We start from the raw sequence: 12,579 nt of genomic DNA on the forward strand, positions 1-12,579 counted from the left end.
ACGTGGCCCCATTTAAAACCATAGTCCAGGAAGAGTTTAAAAGGAGTGGTCTACTTTAGGATAAATGGCCCTCTTTATTAGGTGTCCATCCAAGTGATTCGGTGGGAGTCCCTCCCCAACCTTCAATTCACAATTGCTCCCTGCTGTTAGAGCAAAGAGGAAGTCCCCAGCATTTATTGTGTTGTCGATGGCAGATGTCCAGTCAAGAGATACAGTCCCAAAAATACTTTGTGGCAGGTTTAATATATATCCCTCTTTCAGAGCTTCGGTTATGAAAGTCCTCTTCATGGAGGAGAGCTGTGTTAAATGCATTGAAACATTAAGGGCCTCAGAGGATGGACCCTTTAGAAATCGCTACATCATACTTGCCAACTATCCTGGACTGTCCAGGAGACTCCCGAAATCCGGGTCGGTCTCCCGGACTACCTGGAGAGCAGGCAACTCTCTGGCATCCAGCAAATGCCTGGCCATAATGCGATTTCGCAGTGAATCTCGTCATTTTGGCTCCACCCCCGCATCAAAACATCAGGCCAAAATGACGCGATTGACCGCGTCCTGCCCCCTCCCGCCCTCTAGTTACGCTCCCTGTCTGGGATCTCCCGGACTTCAGTGTGTAAAAGTAGGCAAGTATGCGCTACATGTGTAGGGCACCTATTAATGATGAAGGGTGTTCTAGTGGTCAACTTCTTAAATAATAAGTTGGACAAAAAGAAGCATTGTATTTAGCTGTAGGTAGGCTACTCTTTCAGCTGGTGCTGCACTGTACTAGACTGTAGTCTACAGTACTCTTGAATGATGGAAAGAGTAGCAGCACTGAACTACTATACAGATATGTTACTTTTTTATACTACTCTTCAATTTTCAACTAATTATCAGTTACAGAGGTGTGATAATGCTATTTTGTTGCCTGAAAAGAACAAGATTGATAGCTTGAGCAGTCATGTAAGATTTACCTAACACTGTTTAACTAGCTTATAACGAAACAAAAGATGTAACAAAAGGGGAGAGTAAAATAACAGAACTAGTTATACAGGAACTGGCATTATGTGTTTGGAATGGAAAGAGAGCGATAGATTTTCGCTCTTATCTGCACATTAAATAGGTCGTTGTTCAAAAAAATGGCTAATGAATACGAAATCAGGGCTTGTATGACAATAATATTAAATTATAATTAATAATTAGCTTATCTGCCTGTAGAATGCTGCAGGTTTGTAAAATAGTGTATAAGAACATGCATCCTATACAGTATGGTATCTCGGAATTTGGAACGTGACCCATAGATTAAGGTTTCCTGCTTTGTAAAAAATAAATACAACTAATAACACGTAAGTTAAGCATATAACCACAAAAAAAAAATGTAAAATATCAACTCAATAAATGTTAGTAATGCCAGATTAGACCAGATATGCAAGTAATGTAGCCGAGGTTCTGATTCCACAGTGTGTTAGCAGCATTGTCTGTTGATTTGGGAGGTATTAATGAATGTCCTCACCTTGTGTTCCGCTTTGCTTTGGTGATATTTCCACAGGACTCTTGGGCTCTGGTGCTTGGAGACGGATGTTGCCATTGGATGTGCTGGAGTGAGCCTCTCCACATACTTTGGTTACTGCGGTGACGGGCATGTGTGGCATTCTGACAGACATTGCTGGCGTGTGCTCCTGTGATGGAGGGGTGGGTGCAACAGGGACGACTTCTGGTGCCACTTTAACCTGGTCTGTTGAATATGCCCAGGAAAGGTATTAGGTTGAAAGTAATGCTTGAAGTGCCAAAATCTCTCAAACTAAGCACATTGGTGGCAAAATATAGACTGAAGCCAGTAAAGTTTCTACAACGATATGGCTTCAGGTCCAAACAGAAAAATCTATGCCAGTTTTGATTAAGTGTGTCTAAAAGGATATTACTATCCTTCATGAGAAAAATTTACATCCAAATAGTATGTTATGTTCCTGCCGTTTTTTAGATACATACCAGACAGAGGTTGGTGTCCATTTTCAACAACTGAATTGTTGGTTGGTTTTGTAGCATCAATGTCGTTGTGTGCCTCTGGCATGACGCTCTGCCAAGGAAATCAAGCAAAGATAACGTGAATCTGCCACCTTGTTTAAGATTAGCAATCACATTTAAGGCATAAGCATACAGATTATGTCAACGTGAATAACAGTAGGATTCTACAGGCTTAGAAGTAAACAAAACATTTTCACACTGGATGGCTAGCCAGGGCTTTAGGAGATATTACTATGCAAAGTGGAGGGATTAAATTAAAACTACACTGAGTCAGTCAAAGCTTACCACTAATTACATCAATGTCAAGTTGTAAGAAAACGCGAGAGTGACACTAATAACTTTAAGTGTGTGTGTGTGTGTGTGTGTGTGTTATTGCTATTCCAGTAACCAAACGAACATTCAAAGAAGAAAAAAAACCCCACAAAAAAACCACAACAGACCCCAAGAACTTACGATCTACAGCTCCCAAACAATGCTGCAATATTCACAAGGTATTTTCTACGTGACCTGGTCTCTATTTTATTAACCAAAACAACCACCTAGTCCTTCAACTTTACTTTTTAAAAACAATTATCTAGGAATGTTTATAAGATATCACCCCTGGCTCACCCTTACCAATGTTTGGAACAATTTCAAATGGTGCAGGATCACAGCAGAGATCAACAGCAAGAAATTAGTAGTTTATACCTTTAATAGTTAACTATTTCCATAGATATTGACAGCGTTTCAGACATCAAGACCCCTTGTCTGCATCATGTGTGAAATCACTTAGCCATTAAAAGGTATCATTTAATTTGCAGACCCACATGAAATCACACAGGCGGGCGCTCATTCTATGCCCATCACAGCGAGTCATACAGGTAAGTAGGGTATGCAATATAATTTCTTCATTCTGTTTTACTGAAATAAAACATGCAACAACATGGATGTCGATTATATCTGTAAAGCAATTTGTTGATTTAATAATTACATTCGTGTTTATGTCATAGATGTATAAATGCTTTCTCCGTACATTACCATCAAAAGCTAGCACTGTAATTATGTTTAAGTAAACCAAAAATCTTGAAATGCAGAAACAGGATCTATATTGGGAAATGTCAATGTTTTGAAACTAGGCAACACTAGTTAGTTTATATACAGTATATTTCAAATAAAAGAAGGTGGGAGCTTTTGAATCATCTTTTCCCTTACAGTAATGCAGGACTGTATATAAAAGGCTGGTAACAAGTACCTACTAGCACCACCACACAGGGGAGGCCAGAGAAACAGGATGTTATCACGTACATGCACTGTAAAATGTATTTCAGGAGGCAAATTCTCAAAGAATGTAGTGGGTGTTCATGTTCATAGTGATGTCCTTGAGAAGTTCTGCAGTTTCTATTTTTTAAAAAGATTATTAAGTACACAGGTTACAGCGATACTGTACAAAAGTCACGTGTACATACAAGTATATGTTAAGAAAGGTTATCAAAATGAACATAAAAACACTAATCTGTTACATCAGGAATTCCTGGCAAACTAGTTAGTTCAGCCAGGATTCACTATAATCATGATAACTGTTCCAACAACATGTGATGAAAATTTTGATAGACTTTTATATTCTAATTCCGATGGGTTGTACAGGGAAAATACTGTGAATTGTCATCTTATCCCCTGGAATCCGTGATAATGCCAGTGTATAGAGTTAGACTATATTAGAAAGTAACAGGGTACAAATAGCCGCTAGGGTCTGCACAGCCTCATCCGGGTAAAGTGAATCCTTTAACCTCTAAATCACTGTGATTTCATAGCTACAGAACTTCAGTGGAGGTGAGGTGAGAATATTCAAGTACAATCAGGATCCCACCACCACACTGCACACTCCACTTGTGATTAAGCGTACCAGAAATATAAAAAGACAGACTTATCTGCGTCTCTTATTACTTGTTCTTCATTCATGTCCTTCTCCCAATGGCAAAAGTCTTTTTGCTTACCTTCCTCATTTTGATCGACCCAGAATTATGAAAAGATTTAACTCTATGGAGGGTTTTCAATTACAAGAGAGGACGTGCATTTCCACTTGTTCTTAATGCTTTAACGCCGAAAATTGTACATTACACCATTCAATTTACCTTCTCTACCATGTAGGTGACCAATTTAATTGCACATTGCTACTTTTATTAAGAGAAAAACATAACTCACCTGTTGTTTAAACTACACCATACAAGTGCATATCCTTAACCAATGCTTTCATCATCTCTGATATATGCAGTAAACAAACAAAAATGTGTAAATCAGGGGTAAGAATTATTTATTTCTAGGTTTGAAACACAGTGCTGGTCTATATGGAATAATGGGTCTAGTGTTTGAAGTCTTGAATCATCTGGTTTCTGGAGTTCTCACTATAAGGTTATTTCCAAGTACCAAACCGTTTTTGTGTATTTTGTGTTTTGGGGGGCGTGGCGTGGCCTCGCCCCAATGCGACAAGGTCACGCCCCCTGTTCTGCTGCCGGAGACAGACATATTGGTAGGTATGCCCATGTAAGGCTCCATTTTAACTAGAGATTAATAATCCCAAATCTTGGCTGCTGTAGTGCTGCATTCACGGCTGAGGGAGCACAGTGTTGAAAATAGCAGCCATGTGCCTGAGGCCTAAGCCCAGCAGATAGCATTTAGGCCTAGTTGTGAAATTTAAAACCCCTTTCAATGAACTGACTGGAGAACTTTTCTTTTCTTAATCTTTTCCAACAATCCTAGAATTGTGTATATGTAACATTTTTTTTTCTAGAAAGCATTATAGCATTTGCAGAGTGTACAGTTCTGCAAACCCTATCTCGTGTGTATGCTTCTGGAGGCCTCCTCTCCAATAATACATTAATAAAAGAAGAAAAAAAATAAATCAGAGAAGGGTTAATAAAATGGTGCATGGGTTGCAGAACAGGAAAGACTTCAAGAGCTGCACATGTACAGCTCAGAGAGAAGGGACAGGGGTCACATGATATAATCATTAAAATATATAACCACTGTTAATAGAATTCTGGAGGGCAGTATAAAATCTAGAATCTAGAATATGAGGCAGACTTTGAAATTGGAGACAGAAAGACACAGAAGTAAATAAAGAACAAAAGGGTGATATATCCTCCCAGCAGTTGTGGTGGGGACTCATACTGTAAAATAATTCCAGAATGGGATAAAAACATATTGGTTTTATTAAGTCGTAGATCTGAAATTCAAATAGCAATAAAAAAAGACTAGTGTTTATTTTTTTTATTTGCAAGATACTGAAAAATAAAATAATTAAAAATAAAACAGAAAACCATATTCTGGTTTTGTTTGGTGGTCATATCCTTCTTGCAGTGCTTTAAAAAAATCAACTTCCCCAGACAGAAACGTTTCCCTTGATATGAATGAATTTTATGTATGGTCATAACAAAGGATTTATGTGCTTGTGGATTTTTAACGGAAGTAGCAAAACCCTGTACAAACAATTAAAGTGATACGCTTATTAGCTAACTAAACAGACTTAACTTGCAAGCCTTCGAGGTTACATAGTCCCCATCATCAAGCATAGTATCTTACTGAACATATGAAGCAAACTACAGGTCCTGAGTCTGGAATTACCACCTGCGGCATCTTAATTGTTCTACAAGTCCATCCCTCCCAACTGTCCCGATTTTAGGGCTCTGTGTTTGTCTCGCAGTTGGGAATGTTGGAGGCGAGGGAGGTATGTCATGGGCAGAAGCGATAGGTAGCCCCTTTGGGGCGTGATCAAGTGCCCATTGTGACATAAGCACACCCCCTTTGAGACGTGCCCACGCCCCCTACCCTACTGCTGGGGACAGATATGTTGGGAGTTATGCAAGCACATCCTCACAAAGATTTGAATAACAATTTTCAAATACAAAGATGCCCGAGATCCTGGCTATAAAAACCATGCTGCAGTACTTCTTTAAACAGTGGAGCAGGTACAAAGTACAGAGCTCAGTCCTACCTGTGCAGTGGGAGGAGCCACCAACTTAGTCACACCCCCTTTGGTGGCTATGGAAGGGGCCCCAAGAAGATGCTGTACCGGGGACCGAAATTCCCTTTTGGTGGCTCTGCTCCTAAATGTATTCTAAAAATATGAAAAAATCCCCCACCGAGTAGGCTGCATAGCTGAGCAATGGAAGAATGCCGCACCATTCAGTAAATTATACACAGAGCTTCAGGCATTATGCAATATTAAACCCACACACAACCAGTATAATTGTTTCCTTTGTCCCAGCACCATAACATGAATAGCTATATTGATTATTATCACTAGGTGGTTTTATTATCCTACAAACTAAGTAGAGGGGAGATCTGCAAATGAGCTAGCTCTTTAATGAGTAAACTGTGTATTCTGTATAGAATATGAACCTCAGTGCTTTGCAGAATGGGCAGCTTTCACTATCACATTAGCATTCAGCCTGCAGCATTGTGAGAGGTTTCACTTTCCATGTCAGTCCTTTGTGGCTTTGTCACGGTATCTCAAGCACTGAAACCTAACGCCCCCGAATAAACGCAACTAAAACCACTGGGACACGGACTGCAAAGAAAAAGTAAAAAAAAAAAAAAATGCTACAAATATTTTATTACAATGTGATGTATGGGATGTCATCTATGTCAGTAAAGCGGTTTACAAACATCATACAAAGCATTATATTCAATTTCTTGGAAATGTAGGGAAATTCTATATATTACGCACACACAGGTCTGGGATGACATGTTCAATGGACAGCAGAAAAATGAATTACTTACTATTTTCTTTCCCCCGCCATCTATTGATTTTTTGAAAGAGTATTTCCAAAAGAAAACAGTGATCCCACCTGATTAAAGAAAAATCCCTGTCCCACATTTGTATCACATGATTTTCAGACAGGGATCCATGATGGAGAACAGTCAGACCCTAGTACAAGCAACACTGTGCCAAGAGCCCTTTATAAAAACATTGCAGAACAAACTACTAGAATGGCCCAAATGCAACACAAATTTGACATAAGTTGGATAAAAGGTTACACATTTCATTTCTAATTTGGTGTCTTGATTGGACTGAAGGACGGCTCCAGAATAATAATGCATCTTGTTACATTCACAATATAATATGTAGACATTCCCATATTCTAACGTAACTTGATTTCTGATTTTGCATTTCTATTTTCCATGCAACTAGCTGCAAGTTACTGTTGTCTGTCTGCAGCCATTTTAGATCTAGAAGGGCTCATTTATTAACAGTACATTAAAGTGCACAATTTGAACTGAGCCATAGTAGGCTCGGGGCAGGTAAAGACACTTGGACTTTCCCTTTAAAGTGCACTCAACCTAAACCATAAGTTGTCTAATAAAAGTTAAAAGTTAATAAAAACATTCACTGATACATATGCATAAGTTCCCACACCTTGATAGACCTTGAGATAGGTCAGCCTGGGCATAGGATAGCTGTGGGGCAGCAATGGGAATATTGGACAGGAAGTCTGCTTTGTGTAGGAAAATAACTCCCTGCACATTCACTTTATCTCTAATCTATTCAATTCTGATTACCTCCTAAAACATTCACATGTATTTGTGAACAGTATTAGTAGCGCCTTTGTATAAGCCAACTGTAAGGTACACTACTTCCAATGGCTAATTTGGTCATTGTACACCAAAATGTCTGGAAACTACTGTATGTGTGTGCCAAAAACGACAGCTAATCACAGCCACAACGGAAAAGGATCAATCAGACATTGATCTGTGACAGTGAATGAAGTCAGAGGATGACCAGAAACCGACCATTTGTGCATTCATTGTCTGACTGCACTAACTGGATCTGCCTTATATGGCCACACACATGTAGCTAAATCTTACTTAGATACAGGCAATAAGAATGCTGTGCTTAAGAAAAGTAATTCCTCCACCGGAGCACAGCTGCAATAGTAGCTCTTTTTACAAATAACAATTTTTTATTTTAGGTTTAGCATTCTAAGTACTTTTAGACAGAATTTGTAGTGATGGAGTGAAAGGATGAAAAAAAATGAAAGTGCTAATGTAACATCATCATCATCATCATTTATTTATATAGCGCCACTGATTCCGCAGCGCTGTACAGAGAACTCACTCACATCAGTCCCTGCCCCATAGGAGCTCACAGTCTAAATTCCCTAACATACATACACAGACAGAGACTAGGGTCAATTTTGATAGCAGCCAATTAACCTACCAGTATGTTTTTGGAGTGTTGCCCCACGGGATTGTTCCACAAATGCTTCTGGAAAAATGTGCCTGAAAATTCACCTTATCAACTTTAAACTATTATACTTATAGGCTGTTTATTGAAATGTCTAATAACTGAATTAAAAACGGTGAAATGGAAAGAGCATAATGAATTAAAAACAAATGTGATACTATGTTTCCTCCCTACAAGTCTAAGTTGCACCTATCTGTGTTCACAAGATATGAGCAAACAGATCTAGTATCTCACCAATAAACAAGAGTCTTGCAGAGTTGATCTCTATCAGAAGATGTTCAGCCAGGAACATTCTGTACTAGTTCACATCAGTTTATTCAGCTAGTGTGACTTACACAGTGCCCAGTTATGCCTTAGTCCTCCTGCACAAGTTCTACCACCATCAAACCTATTCTAAGAGGCTCCTATACCAATGTACAGAATAATAGTTATATAGAATTATATTCTACTAACACATCTGAGTGTTCCTTCCAACTCTAAGCTCTATTAAAAGTTGAAATCTTAGGCCTGATTACAAGCTAAAGCCTATTTAATGTGGTTTGATGCCCACAGGACGAAAAATATTCTAAGTGAATGGACTTGTACACAGAGTTTCTGCCAAGCGTTCACTTTTGCCCGAAGCAGTAAGAGTAATCTTCTCTCTTTGCCACATCAGTCTCTGTGGATATGCTCCAAGAGTAATACGCTCTGGAACTGAAAGCCCAGGCTTGGAGTTTTAGTTGTACACATAAAAAATAAATTGTAAAAAAAATCTTCTTGAAAAGTGTTTTGTTTTTTTTCAATCATGTGCATTTGTTATTGACATCCTGAGATGGCAATAATTATATAATATAGTAATAGTAAATTGTTAAACAGGCATCAGTAATTGTTAGATAGGCTTCCCCATGCCTTTGCACTTTGGTGTACCAGGTGAAAACACGCAATTTGACTAATAATAGGGCTTTTGGCCCTTGATAAATATGCCCCATATCACACCACCCTGCAGGGAAGCTTTGGGATGTATCAATTAATGTGATTTAAAAGTTCTCTAAAGATCAAGGGCAACATACAAGGTTTTGTACATATTTTAACTAGTGTGGTTTGTTTGTTTTTACACTGGAGGATTTCATTTCAAGGATAAAAATATACACTACATGGCCAAAAGTATGTGAACACCTGAACATTACATCCAGATGTGCTTGTTGAATATCTAATTTCAAATCCCGTGCCCATGGAGCTGGGCCCACTTTGTGCTATATCAGCCGCCACTCTCCTGGGAGGGCTTAATACTAGAATTTGTAACATGACTTTGGGGATTTACATCCATTCAGCCACAAGAGCATTCGTGAGGTCAGGCACTGATGTTGGGCCATAAGGCCTGACATGCAGTCTGCATTCTAAATCATCCCAAAGGTGTTCGATGGGGTTGAGGTCAGGGCTCTGTGCGAGCAAGTCAAGTTCTTCCACACCGAACATGGAAAACCATTTTTTTTATAGATCTTGCTTCATGCTGAAACAGGAAAGGGTCTTCCTCAAATGTTTGTGACAGTTGGAAGCACACAATTCAATACAAAAGACATTGTATGCTATAGCTTTAAGATTTTCCTTCACAGGACTAACAGGCCCAACAAAACCATGAAAAACAGTGCCAGACCATTATTCCATCTCTGCCAAAGTTTTCAGTTGGCAGTACACATTTGGATAGGAAGCGTTCTCCTGGCATCCACCAAACCCAGATTCATTGGTCAGACTGTCAAATGGTGAAGCATGATTCGTTACTCCAGAGAAAGCATTGCTATGGCTCCAGAGTCCAATACTTTACACCAGTCCAGTCGACATTTGGCATTGCGCATGGTGATCTGAGATTTGCATGCGGCTGCACGGCCATGGAAACCCAATCCATGAAGCTCCCGACGAGCAGTTCTTGCAGTACTTCCAAAGGCAGTTTGGAACTTGGTAGTGTTGCAGCTGAGTACAGTTCTTAGTTCAGTAGTTCGAACAGTCTTGTGAGCTTGTGGGACCTATCACTTGGCAGCAGTCCTGTGGTTGCACCTAGACTATTCAACGTTACAATAACAGGACTTACAGTTGACAGTGGCAGATTTACAGGGCAGAAATTTAACAAACTAACTTGTTGGAAAGGTGGCATCCTAGGTCAGTGCCACGTACATGAACTCATCTCATACTTTGATATATTAAAATAACTTCCAGGGATATTTCGCTGCTGAGCAGGCGAATCTAAGCTCATCCCGCCTGGTTCTTTCCATGATGCACTACAATGCCCATCTTGAATCTTTACTTTATTATAATGCATTTTTAACCACTTCTCTTCAATAAATATTAACAAATAAGCCTAGAAAATAATAATCAATTGTGACATGAAGATGAAATAACACTAATTCAACATGACTTTGCATGAAATTCTATACATAAATCCAACTTGTTAAGATTTAGTTGTCCTTCAAAAAGTATTTTTCTCTCTGTAGATATCTTTTTCTCAAATTAAATATACTACACCCATAGTATCTTCTTTTTGCAACCACATTAAAATGATCTCATTGGTAAGATACACTCTTCAGCAAAGTGTATGGAATGATACCTGAAAATGCAGAAATTGAACAGTCTTCTCTCTTCAGCGGCATTGTATGCAGACATACATACATATCATACACACATACATATGCTTGCTGCCACCACCAATTCATCATCCTAAGGTCTGATGAGAATAGATTTTTAATTTCAGAATTACTGATGCCTGCTAGAGAGGTATCTAATCGATGATGCAAGTTAGGCATAGACTTGTAATTGCAAAAGTGGACATATCTTTTTAACCCTGACCTAAACAGTATGACCCTATTATTTTGGGAATAGAGACACAAACATCTACATTCACCTTGCAATCGTCAGTGAAAGAAATGATTACAACCATGCTGACACGAATGAAAGAGGGGAAGACACCTGGGGGTAAATGTATCAAGCTGAGAGTTTTCCGGCGGGTTCGAAAAAGAGGAGATGTTGCCTATAGCAACCAATCAGATTCTAGCTATTATTTTATAGAATGTACTAAATAAATGATAGCTAGAATCTGATTGGTTTTTCAAACCCGCTGGAAAACTCTCAGCTTGATACATTTACCCCCAGATCTATGTTTATGCATCTAGGGGCCATAATAACTGGTTTATAAAACACAGATCTGGTTAGATTAACTCATGAAGAATGAACCCCACAGCTGGTTCACTTCACATCATCAACCTCCCACTCCAATGCAGGACTGGGGGGCATGCTGTAAAAATGATTACAATACAGAGCAATAATCTGCCATCTATTATCCTGTGGTGGTCTGAATGATCTCACAGTTATGATCTCTTCAGTATAAACTATACAAGAAAATGTACATCTACAATATATAACAAGATAATCAAACGCACATGGCAATGTATAAATGTAATCATTTTTAATAAAATAAATAGGGCAAAATATGCTGCACTTTAAAGTATATTATTATTAATTTTATATGTTCATTTACAAAACATTTTAGCTCATCTATTTCTAAATGCTAAAGCTGTTCAGTGACACCATGTACAAGTAAATAAGTTAAAGTCACCTAAAGACATCTAGCAATACCTGAAACAAAACCTGCCACTGTACTGGTTGCTTTGAGGGGTGGGTGCTGTACATGGATTCACCGCAGAGTCATTGCGCTAATGTGAATACATTTGAATTGTACTGTTCAAACTTTCACAAATTATGGACATTTATTATTTTATTTATTAACATTTATTTATAAGGCATTATCTGTGTGGAGTTTGTATGATCTACCCGTGTTTGCGTGGGTTTCCTCTGGGGGCTCCCACACTCCAAAAACATATTAGTAGGTTAATTGGCTGCTATAAAAAATTGATCTTAGTCTCTCTCGGTATGTGTCTATATGTTAGGGAATTTAGACTGTAAGCTCCAACAGGGCAGGGACTGATGTGAGAGAGTTCTCTGTACAGCGCTGCGGAATTATTATTATTATTCATTTTTATTTATAGGGCAACCACAAAGTATCCGTAGCGCCGTACAAGGACAAACAATGGCACAGTACAAGGTGAAACAGCACAGTACAAGTAACAGTAAGCACTATAACTCTGGGGGCTCAGGCACAGCATGAAAGAGAGGGAGGGAGGGGAAAAGTGAGTATAGGCAGGTAACTATGGCCCAAGAGGGTGGGCACGGATGACAGGTTGAGAGTCACTAAGGGGAGCGGAGAGAAGCGAGAGGAGATAGAGGGCAGAGGGACTGAGAGGAGGTGAGCTGAGTAGCTGGAGAGCGCAGTTAAAAGTGATGGAAACAGAAGGTAGGAGAGCCCTGCTCAAAGGAGCGAACAATCT

General features: G+C 39.1%; 1 protein-coding gene across 1 annotated transcript in view; it reads right to left on the reverse strand.

The window, feature by feature from the left end:
* The window catches only part of SMTNL2 (smoothelin like 2), an 88,439-nt gene that overhangs the window by 39,449 nt on the left and 36,411 nt on the right, over positions 1-12,579 (reverse strand). Inside the window, exons 2-3 of the mRNA XM_075196667.1 lie at positions 1,969-2,056; positions 1,493-1,714 (exon numbers count right to left, since the gene is read on the reverse strand). Coding sequence (XP_075052768.1) covers positions 1,493-1,714; positions 1,969-2,056 — 310 coding nt within the window. The remainder of the gene's footprint in view (positions 1-1,492; positions 1,715-1,968; positions 2,057-12,579) is intronic.

This window comes from Mixophyes fleayi, chromosome 2 (genome assembly GCF_038048845.1).
Source record: "Mixophyes fleayi isolate aMixFle1 chromosome 2, aMixFle1.hap1, whole genome shotgun sequence".
Taxonomy (NCBI): Eukaryota; Metazoa; Chordata; class Amphibia; order Anura; family Limnodynastidae; genus Mixophyes; species Mixophyes fleayi.